This window comes from Oncorhynchus mykiss, chromosome 26, assembly GCF_013265735.2.
Source record: "Oncorhynchus mykiss isolate Arlee chromosome 26, USDA_OmykA_1.1, whole genome shotgun sequence".
In the NCBI taxonomy this organism is placed as follows: domain Eukaryota; kingdom Metazoa; phylum Chordata; class Actinopteri; order Salmoniformes; family Salmonidae; genus Oncorhynchus; species Oncorhynchus mykiss.
In genome coordinates, this window is record NC_048590.1 from 17,091,169 (window position 1) to 17,113,750 (window position 22,582).

The following is a 22,582-nucleotide window of genomic DNA, read 5'->3' on the forward strand; positions in this document are numbered from 1 at the left end:
TATTTATCCCAAAGAGTTTCATAAATTCAGCCACATGTACAATCGGACCAATAGCACTTTCAGATCACGCCTTTGTCCACCTCCGCTTTGACCTCTGCAAAAACATCCCGAGGTCAAAGAGCTGGAAATTCAACACCTCCATGCTATCAAACGAAGCATTCCATACATTGGTAACTACATGGATAGACAACTACACACAAGACAACAAAGATTCTCCTGTTTCTCCAGCCACAATGTGGGACGCTGCTAAAGCCACACTAAGAGGTAATCTATTTGCATATGCTTCCTCTAAGAAAAAAGCAAAGGAAGCACACAGGCTAGATCTCGAGAGGGAGCTGGAACGCTGGGAAAAAGTACATAAATAATCCCCAGACAGCACCTCCTGGAGTCAACTGAAAGCAGCCAAAGCCAAACTGAATTTGGACTACACTCGGGAGATTAAAAAAAAAGTTTTCTTTACTAAGCAGAAATACCATGAGTATAGCAATAGGCCTAGTAGATTGCTTGCTTACCAATTGAAAAAAGAGCATGGCTATCCAAACAGCAGAGGACGAGGTCACATATGACCCAAAAAAGATCAATTTAACTTTTCATGATTTTTACTGCAAACTATATGCCTCTGAGAGAAAACACACGGAGGCAGAACTCCACTCTTTCCTAGAGGGAACCTCGCTACCTAAACTATCAGAGACCGACCAAGAAGATTTCAACTCCCCCTTCATTCCTGAGGAGATCCTGGAGGCAATTACCTCCATGCCACCTAATAAGTCCCCAGGCGCAGATGGATTCCCCAGAGAGTTCTACAAAGCTTTTTGGACCCAGCTCAGCCCTATCTTCATGCCAATGCTGGAGGATTTTTGCAAAAACAGAGTTCTCCCAGACTCAATGCACACAGCTCGCATTACAGTGTTGCTCAAAAAAGACAAGGACCCTCTATCCTGCTCGTCCTTCCGGCCCATAAGCTTGTTGGATTTCGACTACAAAATAATTCCCAAATTGCTCGCCAAAAGACTAAACACTCTTCTTCCCAAAATAATAAAAGTGGACCAAACTGGATTTATTAGTGACAGATACTCTTCTGATAACATTCTATTTTCAGTCTTAGAAAAGTTCAATATGGGCCCAAATTGTATTAAATGGATCAAATCACTCTCATCCAAATGCCATGGTGACTGCTAACGGACTGAACTCTGACAGATTCCCTCTGGAACGGGGCACAAGACAAGGGTGCTCGCTGTCCCCTCTGCTCTACTTGTTGGGGGCAGAGCCTCTGGCAGAGTTGATAAGGAGCAATCCAAGTATTATGGGTGTCTCTGCAGGCGGCCTGCAGCACAAGATTTCGCTTTACGCTGATGATGTCTTGCTCTACATATCCAACCCTGAGAAATCCCTCCCATTTTAGACACAATTGTTCAGTATGGCAAGTTTTCAGGGTATAATATCAATTTTAACAAATCCACTGTCTGCCCTCTCAATATTACACTCACCAGCTCTATGATGACACGATGTCCTTTCCAATGGAAGACACAGGGGTTTCAATACCTCGGGATCTTCATAACACCAGATCTGAATAACCTTTTCAAGGAAAATTATCTTCCACTCCTGGATCGAATCAAGAACGATCTCCAAACCTGGATCTCCCTCCCAATTAGCTTAGAAGGAAGAATTAATGTCATCCGTATGAACATCCTCCATAGACTGAACTATTTATTTCAGATGCTCCCATACTATCTCCCAGTTTCCTTTTTCAAAACAACTAACCAAAGCATCACCAAATTTATATGGGGCAATAAACACCTAGGATCAAGTTCTCCACTCTATCGAAACCTGAATCTAAGGGTGGTCTTGCCCTTCCCCCTTCAATTGTACTACTGGTCTGCCCAAATCCGCAACATGCTAACATGGATCACAAACAGGCAAGAGTCAACGTGGATTCAAGCTCAATTATATTCATTAATAACTTTAGTGAAGTGGGCAACATAGCCAAAACCTTTGTGATTTACAGCACCCTACTAGCGTGGAGGGACTATAAGAAATACCAGGGCATTTCCTCTTAAATACGTTCTCACTTGCCTATAATAGGCAACCCAGACTTGTCAAGAGCTCTGCAGTGAATTCAATGTGCCAAGATCCCATTTTATTTTTTAAATATCTTCAAATTAGACATGTTATTTCCTCATTTACTTCCAAGAGGTTTAGAACTCAGTTGAATGAAGTTGAAACCCTTCTTGTCACAGCACAATCCATTAAAGGCAAAATATCTTATATTTATAGACTCCTTTCTGAGAAAGGAGGCTCCTCCTTTACTCCTTTGAAAATAATCTGGGGAAAAGGACCTTGGTCTGACTATCAGTGATGAGTTATGGGCAGAGGTTTGCGACAGGGTATACTGCTCCTCTACCAATGTAAAAATGAAATAATCTAATTACAAATTTTTGTACACATTTTATTACACTCCTTTGAGACGCCATAGAATGAAAACAGACATGTCTCCTAACTGTAAAAGATGTAGCGCTGAAAGTGGAACCTATATGCATGTATTTTGGAGCTGTAGAGAGATTGCCAGATTCTGGCAATCTATACATACTGCTGCACAGAAAATACTAGATGTTCAGTTTGATATGACCCCGTGTATCTATCTTCTTAATGCCCAGCAGGACTTTGTTCTTGATCCTGACAGAGGAAATGTTCTTATGACTATGACATACTTTGCTAATACCTCTCCTACATTTAAAATGTGGATTGACCAGATTGTCGACTTTCTCCCTCTTGAAAAGCTCACTTATGACCTCCACAAGAGACAGCCCAGGTTTGATAGACTCTGGTCTCCACTACTCAACTATATTTCAAATTGGACAGAGTGAATGGGGAAATGAGCAGATACATTGTGTAAGGTGCTGTAAAATAAAAAAACTAATTATTTGCTCGTCGTCTCAGCGAAGGCTAGAAATAGCTAATAAGAACCTTGATAGTGCTGCTGCAAGTTTTATATATATATATATGTTGTTTTTTAAATTGTTCTTTGTGTGTATGCGTATGTACATATGTATATATATGAAAACATATATTTATTATTATTTTATTTTAAGACTGTCACATCTTTGAATGTGGAATGTGTTGTGTTGGTTGACTAGAAAAACAAGAAAACATAATAAAACCTTAAAGTGGAAAAAAAATTGGTTGAACAAATGACGTAATTCCCTTACGTTGAGGACTTTTGGCAAATCCAATCAGTTCCTCACCTTGGTTCAACGTCATCACATTTTTTGTTGTTGTTGAAATTATGTGGAAGCAACATTGATTCAACCCGTTTTTGCCCAGTGGGCTGCCACTAGTGGTGAGACCTGAGAGGCATTCTACCTCATTGTGGATTGAAGAATCCCCGCCTCTCACTCAGCACCTATTATTACCTGCACTCTAAGGGACTACAGGAGCAATTATGCGAGGATGGGAGTAACAGGGTCATCAGCATAACAACCACAGGGTTCACCAGCAGCCTCTGTGAATCAGCCATAATAGGATGTGTCCTAATTAATCAGCATGCTGAATATGACACCTGTAAATGCTACAAACAAAATGGTCTAATTTAAGTGGCGTGTTGATAGAAAGGGGGGATGGAAATATCAAGTGATAAATGTATCATTCCTTCAACCCTGTTTCAACCCCGTTTCCTTCAACCCCTTTTCACATGTAGAGGATTCAACCCCGTTTCACATGTAGAGGATTCGACCCCGTTTCACATGTAGAGGATTCAACCCCGTTTCACATGTAGAGGATTTTGTGCATGTTTTAAATTAGGCATAGAGCGGTGTGAAACACAGGCAGAATATTCAACACGACAACACAAAAAGGTAGAGGTCATACGCCATAGGCATGATACATTATTTCCATTAAGGATTTAATAGAGTTTGGAGTCCATTGTCCACGGGGTAGTAACCTACACCTCGTTCTGCAGGACTTCCACCCATTTATTAGGGTCGAATTAGTCTAAGCCCCATGCATGGAAACACACAGTGACCAGTTCTTAATGAGAGCTTTGGACCTCATCATGCTTCGGTGACCAGAGAGTGTCCTAAAAGGGGCACCATAATCCGTCTCAATTACGCAGCGCATCAGCCAGAAAGCGGAAGTGTCACTGATTGTGAGAGTATACCTGTTTCGTGCATTATTATGGGAAAATGAGATCATTGCAATGCCTGATGAGTTAATTGTATGTTATTTATAATTACTTCTAGAACTCTACTGTATTCAATCTGGAACTTCTTGAAGTAAAGCATGATGATGATTTCATATTTGGTCTGAGTTAACTTGTGAAATCAAAATAGTAGGATTGCTTTTACCACGACCATTTAATTACATGTAGGTCAAATCAATATACACCGTGACCATTTTATTTTACAAGAGCAACATAAGTTTCCAATGACCTTAACACAGTGTTATATTCATATCAACCTCTATTTGAGTTTCTGTATTATATTTTCCAGATATCTAGAAATGACTCAGAGCTCTGAATACTACACACAAAAACATTATTGTTCTAAATAGTACCAGATAAGGGTGACTTGGCTTGTAACCATAGCTATATAGAACCCTTTTTTGAAGGTTCAATGAAGAACCATGCTCAATCGGTTCTAAATGGAACCTGTATGTGACTATAAAGAACCATTTCCTAAGGTTCTATAAAGAACCATTAAAAAAGGTTCTATATAACACCAACAAAAAAAAGAGTTCCACTATGGTTACAACAACCCTTTTTTATGGTTCTTTATTGAACCATTCTCCATAAAGGTTGTTTAAAGAACCTCACTTGAATCAAGTGAGCTACCTCTGGAACAGCTGGCGGTCCCTGGGGAGAGAATTGACTAAGCACTGACTGACTTAGTCAAGTGTTCTCAATTGACCCAAGGACATACGTGAGTCTTGAACAAGACACTCTCACTGTCCGTAGCCATTATAACATGTCATGGAACAACACAACACATTAGATAAACTGGAATGACACTCCCTCACGGTTGCTGTGCGCAAACCCCTCTCCAACATTTTCTAATGAGCCCCCTCCTCTATATTTAAATGATCACTAAAAGAGCCAAGAACCCTTTTGTGAACTGTAAAAAACCATTGAAGAGCTCCAAAGGGTTCTTTGAGTCATTATGGTTCCTTCCACATAGAACCCTTGAGGAACCCTACGTTTTTTTTGTGTGTGTTGTAGTTTATCTCCTCACATCCTCTCGCATTGCTGCGTTGTCAGTGAGTCAATGTCACAACCTCTAAGGGGCTGGGTGTCACATGTGCTCCCTCTCCCACCTCTAGGTCACCATGCTGCTCGTTAGGGCGCACACCTGTCACCAGCGTTAGGCACATAATAACACTCACCCGGACTCCGTCACCTCCTTGATTACCTGCCCTTTATATGTCACTCCCTTTGGTTTCATCCCCAGGCGTCGTTGTTTCAGTTTCTGTTCCATGTCGGTGCGCTGTTTGTGTTACTTGTTTGTTTCATTTATGTATTTATTTATTAATTAAATGTATTCACTCCCTGAACTTGCTTCCCGACTCTCAGCGTACACCTTTACACTGGGGAAACAGACACCTTTACACTGGGGAAACAGACATCTTTACACTGGGGAAACAGACACCTTTACACTGGGGAAACAGACACCTTTACACTGGGGAAACAGACACCTTTACACTGGGGAAACAGACATCTTTACACTGGGGAAACAGACACCTTTACACTGGGGAAACAGACACCTTTACACTGGGGAAACAGACACCTTTACACTGGGGAAACAGACACCTTTACACTGGGGAAACAGACACCTTTACACTGGGGAAACAGACACCTTTACACTGGGGAAACAGACACCTTTACACTGGGGAAACAGACACCTTTACACTGGGGAAACAGACATATTTACACTGGGGAAACAGACACCTTTACACTGGGGAAACAGACACCTTTACACTGGGGAAACAGACACCTTTACACTGGGGAAACAGACATATTTACACTGGGGAAACAGACACCTTTACACTGGGGAAACAGACATATTTACACTGGGGAAACAGACACCTTTACACTGGGGAAACAGACATATTTACACTGGGGAAACAGACATATTTACACTGGGGAAACAGACACCTTTACACTGGGGAAACAGACACCTTTACACTGGGGAAACAGACACCTTTACACTGGGGAAACAGACGTCTTACACTGCTTTTTTTTTTATTATAGAGTTGTACGTTCCAAAGGTCTGAGACGTTTCTTGTTTTTTTGGGCCATTTCTTCAATACCCTTTAGTATCTGCTCGGATACAGTGTCCATCTTAGGAACGCATTTGAGTTGGTCAGAGTGGGACGGCATCAAAACAATGCTGATAGAGGCACAATAATGCTAGTTTTCATTCAAAATTTGTTTTTAGCTTTCAGACGTTGCTACTTGTTTGCTTGAACGAGGAAGTGTAAACCACCCCAAAACCGAATCAGCTTGAGATCCACTCGAAATTCATCACCGAACTGTGTGGGGGGAAAACATGGTAAACATTGTCAGAATGATGGACCCGGTGTGATCAAAGCACCAAAGTTCCCTCTGAGGATTCTACGTCTTCAACCTCTGCAGCAGCAGAAGGAGCTACAGCCTCTACTGTAGCTGCTTCTACAGCTTTCACTGACCCTACAGCGAGAGCCCCCACTATCCGAACCCCTACCTCTCCTGCCCCACAATCCCTCCAGCCTTCAACCATAACCGTATACAACTCCCACTGCTGCTGCCACTATACCCTTATAGCAACCATAATGACACACATACACACAGCAGGGGTTCCTGCAGCCTATAGTCCCTTAAGTGCTAAGTGGGCCGAAGTGATAGAACTTCTCAAAGTGAGTCCAAACAATAACAACACAATGACCAAACAATATGTATCTTCTGGAGATGTTTTATGCTTCTTTTTCTTTCAAAGAAAATAACGTAATTCAACACAATTGTTTTCTCCCCCCGCAATAAATATTTATTATTTAAAGGGAAAAAAAGAGTTGGAGACTAATATAATTCAACAGCAATCCAAAATGTCTGAATATTCTCTCACTTGAATGAAAGCATAAATCATGAAGGTGTGAACAAACAAATAATCATGGTTTTGATTTTTGTAACAAGTAGGTGCCAGTGCACACACACAAAGGGGATCTATAGTACAGTATGTGCTTTGTTTACAGTACCTACGGAGTAATATCTGAGATATTACATGACAACCAAAAATGCAACTTTGTGAAACATTTTTTTTTTTAAATGTATTGCATGTTTAATTAAGTTGAACCTGTTCTCTGATTACCAGTGTGAACATAGCAGGTGTTTGAGTCCTCACTTTAGTCCGTTTTGATCTGACCTTTTTTGTAAGAAATGGACAGAATCACCAGACTGCACAGTAAAGCCCAATGTAAACTGGAAGTTGGCAAGAGTGTTGAGGCCCAAGGCAGTTTTCCAGCCTGGCAATATGAAAGCATATGGCTGAGCAAGGCGCACACTGCAAACGATGTGTCTTCCCCACAGAGCCATCAGTATGGGCTGATAGAATACAGAACTTGTTGAGAGACCTCGAAACACTGGTAATGGACTGCCTCACAGAGCCACCAGTGTGGGCTGATAGAATACAGAACTTGTTGAGAGACCTCGAAACACTGGTAATGGACTGCCTCACAGAGCCATCAGTGCAGATGGTTAGCGCTATGCCTGAAACCACTGATAGAACCTACCGGGAAGGCACAATTGTCATGTTAATGGATGGGTGTATTGACTACACTTTTGGGATATAGTGAGTACATGGCAAACATCAATACAAAATAATGAAACAATACAAAAAATGTTGGTCCAAGTTATAATGCCTGTATCCACTAATAAACAGATACAGCAGGAAAGCAGAGACACTCCTAAAGATGCACAATCAAATCAGAAGACAAAAATAAATAAAAGAGCATTGCTTTTGTCCTCAAAGATTCACAGAAATGTAAAACATAGGGAAAGACAGTATTTCTGTGACGTGTATTTGGAGAAACACTGATTTGTTACAAGATACAACAAATAACGTTTTTTTTATTTTTATCTTCAAAAACACTCAAGATCTATATTGTGCACGTAACGAGGGTGACGGGTGTGCATAATAATGAGAGTACTGGCGACAACGAGAGCCAGGAGGAGGAAGCGGGAGTAGACGTGACATCACCCTGTTGCAGGAGAACTTTCCTGCAATGCAGATTTTAAATTTGAGGTTTAAAAAGATTTCTGAAGTTCGTCATTTCCACTTTGAAATTTCAGACCTGATTTACCCTTAAGAAACATTTATCAGCCCCTACAAAAATGTCCAATATTATAACCCACGTAAATATTCACATTTCCTGATGCTGCAGGATGATTTTTCTGCTGTAGCAAACTGGCTCAAATCTGTGCCACGGCCAGAAGACAAATCTTTGATCTGAATCCGCAACAAAATCCAAATAATCTGGCCAGGTAAGGAAAGGCAGCTTCCATCATCTTTTAATAATTGATTATGGTGGTTAGACTTCCTACCTAGACCCCGGTCAAGTGATCTATTGATTAGAAGCCATAGATAGAGACGTATCCCATTCGAAGGACCCCTGGCACATGAGTGCCAGGTCAGTAATACACCCATGATTACTACAAAACTTAGATTGCTGGCTAGCAGTTGCCTGATGACTCAACATGAATTCTTCCGGTGCTCTATCGTCCACTACATACTTAATTGCGGAGGAAAAACTATTGTTGGTCTGAGTGGCATGGCAATTGGTCGGCGTAATAAAGCTGGGTAGCAAGGCAAAGCTAGTGGCTAGACCAACTTATATATAAAATCTTAGCTGACATTGGCTAATTGAGTGACTGTCAGTGACTGACATAACAAGAGAGAAAACTGCTGATGCACTACCAAATTTTGACATTGCACGGTGCGAATTCTGCTATCCTAACTAACAGTAAGTTGACACACCAACTGACTTCCTGGTTGGGGCCCCCTAGCGGCCTCTTATATCGCGTATGACTCGAAATGGCACTGATCAGTTGTGTATATCCAGCTATATACCTTAACCCCAAATGAATGGAAGAAATATGGGAAAGACATTTTGGATTATGGTATAAAGTTAGATATGCACACCCGATGGTGTGGGGGTCATGGGTTAATCCTGACATTACTTTTGATATCTGAAACCCTCCAACAAACTTCGATTTTGGAGTGTAATGTCCTTTTAATGGTCAACATTTTGGTAGTCTGTCAAATAACATCTGTTAGTCTGTATCAATTCAGTTACATACATAGGTTACCTTTGCCCAAGTGTTCTTAACTTCAACCTGCCTGCTGTAAAGGAACCTTTGCTATTAGTTGGCCTATGCTGCCATCTAAGGATATTCAGTACCAGTCAAAAGTTTAGACACCTACTCATTCCAGTGTATTTCTTTATTTTACTATTTTCTATATTGTAGAATAATAGTAACGACAAATTATGAAATACTACATATCATGTAGTAACCAAAAAAGTATTTAACAAATCTAAATATATTTTAGATTATTCAAAGTAGCCACCCTTTGCCTTGATGACAGCTTTGCACACTCTTGGCATTCTTTCAGCCAGCTTCACCTGGAATGCTTTTCCAACAGTCTTGAAGGAGTTCCCACATATGCTGAGTACTTGTTGGCTGCTTTTCCTTCACTCTGGGGTCCAACTAATCCCAAACAACCTCAATTGGGTGGAGGCCATCTGATGCAGCACTCCATCACTCTCCTTCTTGGTCAAATAGTGCTTACACAGCATGGAGGTAGGTTGGGTCATTGTCCTGTTGAAAAACAAATGATAGTCCCACTAAGTGTAAACCAGATGGGATGGCGTATCGCTGCAGAATGTTGTGGTAGCCATGCTGGTTAAGTATGCCTTGAATTCTAAATAAATCACTTAGTGTCACCAGCAAAACACCCCCACACCATCACACCTCCTACTCCATACTTCACTGTGGGAACCACAAATGTGGAGATCATCCATTCACCTACTCTGCGTCTAACAAAGACAAGGCTGTTAGAACCAAAAATCTCAAATTTGGACACATCAGACCAAAGGACAGATTTACACCGGTCTAATGTCCATTGATCAAGTCTCTTATTCTTATTGGTGTCCTTTAGTAGTGGTTTCTTTGCAGCAATTCGACCATGAAGGCCTGATTCACGCAGTCTCCTCTGAACAGTTGATGTCAAGATGTGTCTGTTACTTGAACTCTGTGAAGCATTTATTTGGGCTGCAATGTCTGAGGTTTGTATCTTTAATGAACTTATCCTCTGCAGCAGAGGTAATTCTGGCTCTTCCTTTCCCGTGGCGGTCCTCATGAGAGCCAGTTTCATCATAGCACTTGATGGTTTTTGCGACTGCACTTGAAGAAACTTTCAAAGTTTTTGAAATGTTCCGGATTGACTGACCTTCATGTCTTAAAGTAATGATGGACTTTCATTTGTCTTCTCTTATTTGAGCTGTTCTTGCCATAATATGAACGTGGTCGTTTACCAAATAGTGCTATCTTCTGTATACCACCCGTACCATGTCACAACACAACTGATTGGCTCGAATGCATTAAGAAGGAAAGAAATTCCACAAATAAACTTTTAACAAGGCACATCTGTTAATTGAAATGCATTCCAGGTGACTACCTCATGAAGCTGGTTGAGAAAATGCCAAGTGTGCAAAGCTGTCATCAAGGCAAAGGGTGGCTACTTGGAAGAATCTCAAATATAAAATATATTTTGATTCATTTAACGCTTTTTTTTGGTTATTACATGATTCCATATTTGTTATTTCATAGTTGTGATGTCTTCACTACTATTATACAATGTAAAACATATTAAAACATAAAGAAAAACCCTTGAATGAGTAGATGTCTAAACTTTTGACTGGTACTGGATATATTTTTACATTTTGTTTTCCAAACTAGAATACAAATCTTAAAGACCTGAAATGAGGCATTACAACACACACGCACGCACACACACGTCTGTTGAAATTCTACTTGTCATCTCCTGCCGTCTGGTGGATTTTCCCTCCCAGTACTATCCAATTTGGAGGTACTAGTTGTGTCAAAAGGCACCCGACAAAAGTAACGGATCTGAGCGTATGGATTTGCTGTTTATACGTTAGGGAAAAGATCAGATATGTATCAGATTTTCCAAATAATTGGCAAAAGACCAGAATTCAGTTGCCTGTGTTCAAGCAGCCAATTTGTGCAAAAACAGCTCCCTGATTTAAAATGTAAAATGGTGGGCCTCCAGAGTGGCGCAGCAGTCTAAGGCACCTCATCGCAGTGTTGTGGCATCACTACAGCCTGGGGTTTGATGCTGGGCTGAGTCATTACCTGCCGTGACAGGGAGTCCCGGCCGTGACCACATGACTTGACCTTTGCCTCTCCCAAGCCCGTTGGCAAGTTGCAGTGATGAGACAAGATAGTAATCATGAAATTGGGGAGAAAAAAGGGGTTAAATAAAAATGTAAAATGGTTAAGGTTAGCTAAGGGTAAGGGTTATGGTTAAGGTGAGGGTTACAATGAAACTCATGTTTAATGACTGAGTGGAATTTCTTTGAATTGCACTGAATTCAATTCAAATTTCAACTTATGAGTTGGGAGTCAATTACAAAATGTTGAGTTGAGCCCAAGCCTGGTTTATGTTACTGTAATCTGTCTGCTGCCGCTTGCTCACCTATAAAGCATATGGAACAGCTTTATTATTGGAAAAAAGTTATATTTGGCAAAGTTAAGTGTAAGGAATACTCAGGAAGAAAAAGGTGTAGATTTATACGCAGAGCGCGGCAGGTGTTTATTTCCCATTCACAGAAGGCAGGAATCGTGGTCACAGGCAGGCAATGGTCATACACAGGTAGACAAACAAGCAGGTGAAACAAAACTAGGACTGAAGGCTTTAACTGGTTCTCACAAACGAGCTAGGAAAAGGCTTAGTAGAGTCAAAACAAACAATACCTCACAAAGGCACAAACAGAATGAACTGAACTAAATAAGGAGCTGATGAGACCAGGTGAGTAACTAACAGAAGTGAAATCAATGAACAAAAATGAAAGACATGGCTACGTTCAAGAACACAAAGAAACAGGGCTACGTTCAAGAACACAACGAAACAGAACACAAGGTTGACTAAAAATAAATACAGAACCTTACAGTAAGTGTTTTGGAAACTTCAGAATCTGCTTCTTCTGATACTACACAACAAAAATATAAACGCAACATGTAAAGTGTTGGTCCCATGTTTCATCAGCTGAAATAAAAGATCCCAGAAATGTTCCATATGCACAAAAAGCTTCTCTCAAATTTTGCGCACAAATTTGTCCTTTGCCAAGAAAATCCATCCACCTGACAGGTATGGCATTTCAAGAAGCTGATTAAACAGCATCATCACTACACAGGTGCACCTTGTGCTGGTGACAATAAAAGGCCACTCTAAAATGTGCAGTTTTGTTACACAACAAAATGACACAGATGTCTCAAGTTCAGAGGGAGCGTGCAATTGGCATGCTGACTGCAGGAATGTCCACCAGAGCTTTTGCCAGAGAATCACATTTTAATTTCTCTACCATAAGCCGCCTCCAACATTGTTTGAGAGAATTTGGCAGTACGTCCAACCGGCCTCACAACCGAAGACCACATGTAACCACGCCAGCCCAGGACCTCCAAATCCGTCTTCTTCACCTGTGGGATTGTCTGAGACCAGCCATCCGAACAACTGATGACACAGTGGGTTTGAGCAACCGAAGAATTTCTGAACAAACTGTCAGAAGCTGTCTGAGGGAAGCTCATCTGCGTGCTCGTCGTCCTCACCAGGGTCTTGACCTGACTGTAGTTCGAGTTGTAACTGACTTCAGTGGGCAAATGCTCACCTTCGAAGACCACTGGCACGCTGGAGAAGTGTGCTCTTCACGAATTAATCCCGGTTTCAACTGTATCGGGCAGATGGTAGACGTGTATGGTGTCGTGTGGGGGCAAGTGGTTTGCTGATGTCAACATTGTGAACAGAGTACCCCATGGTGGCGGTGGGGTTATGGTATGCGTAGGCATAAGCTACGGACAGCGAACACTACTGCATTTTATCATTTGCTATTTGAATGCACAGAGATACCGTGACAAGATCCAGAGGACCATTGTCGTGCCATTCAGTCAAACCAACTCGTGTTTCGGCATGATAATGCACGGGCCCATGTAGCATTGTAAAATAAGAATTTGTTCTTAACTGACTTTCCTAGTTAAGGTTAAATAAAAACAAGCTGAAAATGTCCCAGTTCTTCTATGGCCACACACTCACTAGACATGTCTTCTCCCTGGTCTTCACAACTATTCATCTTTCCATGTGTATTAACATCATCATCAAAGGATCCTTTTAAAGCCCCCTTTAACTCAAAAGTCCTAAACTGTGATGCATGTATGAAGCCTCATATACTTATACATAGGAGAATATGGTTAACAGTAATATTTGATGGGACCAATTAAGTTCCATGTTATTTTCTGTGCATTTGCAGTACTTCAGATAGTAGGCGTTGTTTGTGACTTTCAAAGAATATACTTAAACATTAATAAGCAGGTAATGCTTTCTACTGCCTTAAAGATTGATCTTGAGGAAAGATCAAATACACCTGCCTCTTCTACTTTCAAAAATATACTCTCTGTCTACTAAATTAAGAACATCTGCAGAATGTTCATTTTAGTCACATGATACTGCAACATTTTATTTCTAGATGCTTTTGATATTTAGTTTGTTCACAGGGTTGGGTAGGTTACTTTCTAAATGTAATCCGTTACAGTTACTAGTTACCTGTCCAATATTGTAATCAGTAACGTAACTTTTGGATTACCTAAACTCAGCAATGTAACCTGATTACATTCAGTTACTTTTAGATGACTTTCCCCTTAAGAGGCATTAGAAGAAGGCAAATATATATGTTACCAATTCAAATCAAATCAAATGTTATTTGTCACATACACATGGTTAGCAGATGTTAATGGGAGTGTAGCGAAATGCTTGTGCTTCTAGTTCCGACAATGCAGTAATAACCAACAAGTAATCTAACTAACAATTCCAAAACTACTGTCTTATACACAGTGTAAGGGGATAAAGAATATGGACATAAAGATATATGGATGAGTGATGGTACAGAGCAGCATAGGCAAGATACAGTAGATGGTATCGAGTACAGTATATACATATGAGATGAGTATGTAAACAAAGTGGCATAGTTAAAGTGGCCAGTGATACATGTATTACATAAGGATGCAGTAGATGATATAGAGTACAGTATATACGTATACATATGAGATGAATAATGTAGGGTATGTAAACATTATATTAGGTAGCATTGTTTAAAGTGGCTAGTGATATATTTTACATCATTTCCCATCAATTCCCATTATTAAAGTGGCTGGAGTTGAGTCAGTGTGTTGGCAGCAGCCACTCAATGTTAGTGATGGCTGTTTAACAGTCTGATGGCCTTGAGATAGAAGCTATTTTTCAGTCTCTCGGTCCCAGCTTTGATGCACCTGTACTGACCTCGCCTTCTGGATGATAGCGGGGTGAACAGGCAGTGGCTCGGGTGGTTGTTGTCCTTGATGATCTTTATGACCTTCCTGTAACATCGGGTGGTGTAGGTGTCCTGGAGGGCAGGTAGTTTGCCCCCGGTGATGCGTTGTGCAATTGAATTACATCCATTGCAGGATAAATCTATGTTAAAGTTTACATAGCTGGACATATATGGATGTCAACTTTTACTTTATAGGTTGGTTATGTAGGCTTCTCGTAACCCATTGCTTTCTCCTAAATATAATAATACAATTAAATTATATCTTTACATTAAAAAACAAAGTCTATCAGAATTCCAGTCATTCCAATAAATAATAAACCCTTTGGTCTTCAAGAATAGGACTTGGAAATATGGAAGCATAGATGAGCCAAATTGTTTTACCTGAGCATAATCCCAAAACGAAGGACTTATTTGCCAGCCCTGTTTATGATCATGTTGTCATGGAGGCTCATTGATTCGAGTTGAAAAATAAATGCTGCGCTCACGGAATGGCTTTGAGCACTACTGAAATGTGCTATTTACATGTGAAAAATGAATGCCATATGCTGCGTTTGCTATAGACCTGTTGTTTACCTTTTTGTTTGTGACACGTTGATATCTTGATAATATGCAGCTGTTTAAAGGACAAATCTACAGATGAAACAATAACAAAACGGCCGCCCCGTCTCTGTTTTGGTAAAAAACTGAGGGATGGGCCTGGAGAAATGTAACCACTCTCAGATTAATTGACATAGCAATGGATGTAAGGTCTGACCATCCATGATATCAAAATTATTATTTTAACCATATTATGAGGCTATACAGTGTTTGCTTACATTTACAATGTTTACAAACATTGGAGAAAAACAAGCTTATATTTTGGGTTCTCATGGAGTGTGACTGTTGAACTAAGCTCATGAGGCATTTATTATATTATATAAATGATATTATTCAAGAATCAATGGATATATATATATATCAGTTCAACAATGGATGTAGCAACTACAGATTGCCCCTTTAAGTCTATCAAAAGTGTGCGAGTTTGAGCATGTGTCCATTAGGCCTGTGGATGTATTTTTTTATCAGCATGAATTAGATTACATCAATGCACTATGTAGATATCAATAATAAGTGATATCCGTGTCACCGTTGATGACACCACTGCTTTCATCATTACCTCCAAGCGTTTATTCAAGTTGAATAATCTTTGGATGCCGACAGCAGTCGCACCACTGGAAGACATAGCTTGGACTGTAGCCTACAAAATAACATTCCTTCTCTTTTCCCGCGATCCATCAAACACATTTGATGTGTCATCATAGTCTCTGACTTGTGGTCAGACTCGCTCATGTGGAAAAAAATGTAAACGTACGCCTTTTTTTCAATGCTGATTTGAATGTCATCGTGAAAACAGAAGTGTCAAGGATTTTTTTCCCCATAGAGCACTAACACAGCTATTCTAGAGAGGCACGCTGCCAAAACAACATGCTTCACATTTCCCCTGTGAATACCCAAATCATAGCCGCTGTTCAGAGCCCCAACCCATCCGGCTCAGTCAAGCAGGAAGTCCCTGAAGGAGCTGAAGCCGAAGCTGCGGTCAGGCCTGCCAGGAGGGTTGGAGATGATCCTGGGGATCTTCTGCATCATCTTGGAGACTGCTCTCCTGCAGAATGAGGCTGGGGAAGTGTCAAGTTGCTGGATCACATCTCCATAAAGAACACTAAAGATGCCCGCTGTCTCTTCCCATCCATCACGCACCGAAATCTCATGGAAGGACAGTTTTAGGTCCCGTGACAGGCCTTCTCCATCCTCAGTGCTCACCATTCGGTGAGACTCAAGGTCCTTCTTGTTGGCACAGTAACTATGGGTGGAGGCTCAGGGCAGCACTTGCGCGCGCCTGAAGAGGAGTGGATGTGATTGACGAGGAAACAGAGGCACATGACCTTGTCAAAGCTGTCTGTTACAGAGTACACAATGACAAATCCATCTCCCCACTTTATCTTCTCTTCGATCTTCCTCCTTACAAGAAATCTATATTTAGTAATAGAATGTCACCCCCCCCCCTTTGCCCTCAGAACAGCCTCAACTCGTTGGGGCATGGACTCTTCAAGGTGTTGAAAGCGTTCCACAGGGATGCTTCCCACAGTTGTGTCAACTTGGCTGGATGTCCTTTGTGTGGTGGATCATTCTTGACACACAGGAAACTGTTGAGCGTGAAAAACCCAGCCGCATGGAAGTTCTTGACACAAACATGCGTGCCTGACACCCACTACAATACCCCGTTTGAAAGGCACTTTACCCTTTTACCTTCTGAAATGGCACACATACACAATCCATCTTTCAATTGTCTCAAGACATAAAAATCCTTCTTTAACCGGTCTCCTCTTCACCTACTCTGATTGAAGTGGATTTAACAAGTGACATCAATACGTAACCTTTGCGTTGCAAGACGTTTGCGTTATTCGTCCACCCATCCACCCCGAAATCCATCCACCTTGACCAATCACCCTCTGAAGACAGTAACAGTCTTACAGTCGTGAAAAAGTACAGTAATTATAATCGGAAGATACTAGTAACGTACATTTGATTGGTAACAGAATACATAGTAATAGTACAACTGCAGAATAAATAATGCTGTCATTGAAAATTGTACACCCAAGTTAGGCTACTGCCCCTTTAAGAGCTAGAATAAATTGCGTACCCTATGTTGTGATTCTCACCAAATATGTTGTCTTCTCACTATTGAAACTCCACAAACAATAAACAGCTTATGAAGCTCTCAACCAATAGATCCATTTTTTTTGTAGATTACTCATTTACAATATTGATTATATTGAATAAAACTCCTTGACAAATCACTAATCAATAACCAAAATGAGCACACATTTTCTTCCATGAACCTGCATCATCTCTCTTTGTGGCACCAATGAGAGGGTTTATAGCAGGGGAAACGGTGTTGCAGTAGTCTAGTGTGTGGTGCGCGAATAATGACAAGCGAACTTGGGGAGCTTTGTTTCACATTGTCCTAAAAAAGGGAACCGAACTGAGACCACCTCTCGCAGACGGTCTCAGTTCAGTTCGGGGGCTCTTTTGAAGGGTCTGAGTTATTTTGGAGTATTCACACTGCAAAAAAATTAAGCGAACCACACTGAGTTCACAAAACTTGGCTGAAAGGGACCAAGTGTGAAAACACACCGTGTCCCAGATTTTCACTTACTATATTATGTTATCCTTCTTTGCTGTCTTCAAGCTAGGTTTCTCCGCTGTGCAACATGATATCATAGGTGTCCTATGGCTATTTGTCATATAGGTGAGAAACAGCACCTGGATTTCACCAATTTCATAACAGATTGACCTATGACAGTTTGCTTAAATTGTACTTATAGAACGCATCTGATTACATAAAAAGGCACATTTACAAAGATTCACTTGAAAGATACCAAATGTTGTCCATAACTATGTTTTCCCATTTATATTTTCAACTGAGCACGTGTTCCAAATTTCAGTGGCACATTCATTGGCCAAAAGTTTATTTACAATTCAAAACATATAGCATCATGTCAATCTGGGAGCAACTTCAATTGTGTTGATCCGAAGCACTGTTTGTGGTTGCACAATAACTGAAAAAGGAAAAGACAATAGTTAGTCTTGCAGCAGCCACACGTACGCGGCATTATTCTGAAACACACACTGTCAGGTTATTCATACTGGTTTTACAGAATTTACTTCAGAGGATGAATATAATTTAGAATGTTTGAACATTTCATGAATAAAAAAATGCTACTACAACGCAAGGCCTCAAGTGTGCCTCTTTTCTGTTGTGATATCCTGGGGAATTTCCACTCTCTGGAGAGATTTAATGTTCCTGTTTACTCCAAGAAAACAATATCAAATTATACTTGACCAGTAATTGGCATGTGTGGACAGAGGAATTCAGGTCATTCACTGAATCTAAAAAGAGAATCTTAGAATTGATGATCAAGTGATCACCCAACTACAGTGTATTCAGAAAGTAGTCAGACACCATGACTTTTCCCACATTTTGTTATGTTACAGCCCTACTGTAAAATTTATTAAATTATGTCTTCCCTCATCAATCTACACACAATACCGCATAAGGACAAAGCAAAATCAGAGTTTCGAAATTTTTGAACATGTATAAAAAAAAATCTAAAACAGAAATACCTTATTTACATACGTATTCTGACCCTTTGCTATGCGACTCGAAATTGAGCTCAGGTGCATCCTGTTTCCATTGATCATCAATGAGATGTTTCTAGTCCACCTGTAGTCCACCTGAGGTCAATTCAATTGATTGGACATGATTTGGAAAGGTACACACCTGTCTATATAAGGTCCCACAGTTGACAGTGCATGTCTGAGCAAAAACCAAGCCATGAGGTCAAAAGAATTGTCCGTAGAGTTCAGAGACAGGATTGTGTTGAGGAACAGATCTGGGGAAGGGTAACAAAAAATGTCTGCAGCATTGAAGGTCCCCAAGAACACAGTGGCCTCCATCATTCTTAAATGGAAGAAGTTTGGAACCACCAAGACACTTCCTAGAGCTGGCCGCCTGGCCAAACTGAGCAATTGGGGTAGAAGTGCCTTGGTCAGGGAGGTGACCAAGAACACGATGGTCACTTTGACAGAGCTCCAGAGTTCCTCTGTGGAGATGGGAGAATCTTTCAGAAACCCAACCATCTCTGCAACACTCCACCAATCAGGCCTTTATTGTAGAGTGGCCAGATGGAAGCATCTCCTCAGTAAGTTTGCCAAAAGGCACCTAGACTCTCAGACCATGAGAAACAACATTCTCTGGTCTGATGAAAGCAAGATTGAACTCTTTGGCCTGAATGCCAAGCGACACGCTTGGACGAAACCTGGCACCATCCCCACGTTTATTTATTTGTATTTAACCTTTATTTAACTAGGCGTGTCAGTTAAGAACACATCATTTACAATCACGGCCTACCCCGGGCCAAACGCTGGGCCAATTGTGCGCCGCCGTATGGGACTCCCAATCACGGCCGATTGTGATACAGCCTGGAAGCAAACCAGGTTCTGTAGTGATGCTTCTAGCACTGAGATGCTGTGCCACTCGGGAGCCCCAAATTGGTGAAGCGTGGTGGCGGCATCATGCTGTGGGGATGTTTTTCAGCAGCAAGGACTGGGAGACTAGTCAGGATGAACAGAGAAAAGTAGAGAGATCCTTGATGAAAACTTGCTTTGACTAAATTTGCAAAAATGTCTAGAAACCGGTTATTGTCATTACGGGGTATTGTGTGTAGATTGAGAAAAAACTATTTAACCAATTTTATAATAAGGCTGTAATGTAACAAAGCAAAACAAAAAACTACCTTGGAATGTGTCACTTTCCCACACAAACTCTTGCAGCTTTTACACACTTGTTCATGCTGACAATTCTCCCAGGGAAATTATACTTGACATTTACATTAGAGTATTGTTGTTTAGATTGTTTCCCAATTTAAAACATTTCATATACGTGTCATAGGAATATAGGAATAGTGTTGTTGCTAGCTTTATTATTTGACTTCTTTGTTTAAATATCAGGAAAAACATGTAAAAAAAACTAAATACTTCTTTTCTTCTGGTATCTGTGTCTTTTCCAGAACCGCATGTAAACTTTGGGCCAGGATTCAGTCTTCTCAATGACAGTTGCCTCTACTCTGACCAAATCACGACTACATGTGAAAAGAGGGGAAATGACTGTTAGAAATATGACAAAATTAGAGCAGTATATTCTACGCCTTACTGCATACATTGAAAACCCAAAACATGCATAATCCCCCCACCCAGTTGAGATAACTTACCCGAGTAGGGGCCTCCCAATCAGCGTGAACTCTTCTCCACCAACCAGCAGCACCTATTAGATGGAAGGATTTTGCCCATAAAAAAAAGTGCAGCCTTGATGCTAGGGTCTACCAACATTGCAGACTTATTTGTGACTTGTGGCAAAAATAGGACGAGTGAAAATATGTTGTGGTTGAAAACTGTAATTTAGTCAAATACATAAAATAATTTACAGATGTTTGGGTTGACAATGACAGCAATGGAGTTGGTAAGAGCATAAAAAGAGCTGGGACAAGGCTAAAAAGATTTGGCAAGTGTGGAAAATGTGTCCCTTCCAAATAGTAATGACACTAAGAATATAAAGCACACAGACCTTCTCAAGTCTAATCCTGTCACCACATTCAGCATCAATGTGGTTTTCAATGAGGATCAGGTCTTCATTTGTCACTTTCCACTGTCGACTTGCAAAATGGACAACTGCAAAAAGCCTTCCATAGTCTTCCTTTGCAAGAAGGGTGTTCACATTTTCTAGAACCACTGAAAGGCAATGGGAAAGAGATCGTTCAGACACAGTAAATTACAAAAACACTGAATCTAAAGATTTAGTCCTAGACTGAAATTGTATGTCTCTTTCACTACAAAATAGGCCTGTTTTAAAGGACAATTATTTCACATAAATAGTCTTTGATGTGTGTTTAATATAGGTTTTGCTTGATCAAAACTAAGAAAGCATTCAGAAAGCAACAATCAGTGTACATCGGTCATCCTTTACCCCACCTTTGTGATGCCTCTCCTCTTCGTCACTGCTGATGTAGGACACTTCTGGCCACGGTGGTCTGGATAAGGACGTCGGTGGTACATAACTGCTGGGGAACATGAGCCAAAATTGCGTTATTTTGATTCTATCATATTTTAGGTGGGTGAAGGTGTTCTCTTTAAATGATTTGAGATCTGACATCACACAGAATGAATTGTAATCTAGAATCAATATGGAGTATGAAGTAATACATAATCATTTTACATTATGAAGTTGAGTGGATATACTGTACCTTGATGGTAATTTGCTCTGAGAACTTTGATGACGTGCTATTGCAGGATACAGAAGTCCTGAATGACAGATTATTCTGTGAGTTAATTCCCTCTGGGAGAGATTGATCATATTCATTGTCTGAAATACAATTGTTGTTGTGTAACTATTCACTGGCTATAAATTATTTACACACCAAGATGTTGCTCAATACATTCAATTGCGACATATTTTATACACATGAGACATATTAATGAAAGCTGCTGTTTTGCCTTTGGATTTCAACACAACATACTCATCAAGCTTGTGAGATGTAGCCTAACCGGCTAATGGTTAGCTGATGTGCACATTTAGCTTGATCTATTCCAGAGATAATACATCGCACGGATAACTTGATCAGTTTAGATTTGTCGACATACGGGTGAACAACTTACCCATTTGATTAAGAACAGGAATTTTCACATGACGTGCTTGTAATCTCCAACACGTTCTCAGCATCTCCAGATATCCACTTCTCAAAGTCAGCGCCATCTTGCCTGCCAATATTAGGTGTTACAGTCATTGCATTCCCCGGATTCCTATCAAATAAAAACAGTTCCATTTAAAAATTGTTATTAGGAAATTGAAGATGCACAATGACCATACAGATGTCGCTCCGAAAATTTCCTGCTTGCTAAAATTCTAATAGATCGCCTAATTTCATGCAACGTGACAAAACAAGCAAGTATAGTGTAGAGATGGTACAATACATCTAAAGTGTGTGAAATATATTTCCCATAACCAAAAATATTGTATTTTCAGCTGTTTGAAGCTGGTGTACAAAACCGAAATTAAAAATAAAATAAAAATACATTAAGAACAGGAGGCATATAAATAGCGCACATAAAACATATCTACCGCTTTCAATTAGATGTATAACGCACATTTCTATGTGAATTTGGTCATCGCCCAAAAAATTACATATTGCAGCTTTAAGACCCCAACATTTCACTAGTTTTTTTGTGCAAAATAAGTATTGAATACATCAATGTAGTGTAAGGCAGAAATAAGTGTGAATAAATGAGAAATATACTGCCACATACCTAAAGAATAACATATACCATTAATAATCTTAGATTGTCAAAGACGCCAGCTACTCAAGTCATA

General features: G+C 40.3%; 1 protein-coding gene across 2 annotated transcripts; it reads right to left on the minus strand.

The window, feature by feature from the left end:
* Window positions 1–18,091: 18,091 nt before the first annotated feature.
* Window positions 18,092–22,028, minus strand: mrpl21 (mitochondrial ribosomal protein L21). 2 transcript variants are annotated; one of them, XM_021585799.2, is made up of 7 exons: window positions 21,871–22,028; window positions 21,459–21,516; window positions 21,187–21,275; window positions 20,783–20,946; window positions 20,430–20,482; window positions 20,197–20,300; window positions 18,092–18,218 (listed from the first exon to the last, which is right to left on the minus strand). In XM_021585799.2, the coding sequence occupies exons 1-7, from the start codon at window positions 21,965–21,967 to the stop codon at window positions 18,154–18,156; spliced, it is 630 nt and encodes a 209-aa protein (XP_021441474.1). In that variant the 5' UTR covers window positions 21,968–22,028; the 3' UTR covers window positions 18,092–18,153. The 2 variants fall into 2 exon arrangements, with proteins under 2 accessions (XP_021441474.1, XP_021441475.1); XM_021585800.2 differs by having other exon boundaries at window positions 21,187–21,272; window positions 21,871–22,027.
* Between the last annotated feature and the right edge of the window lie 554 nt (window positions 22,029–22,582).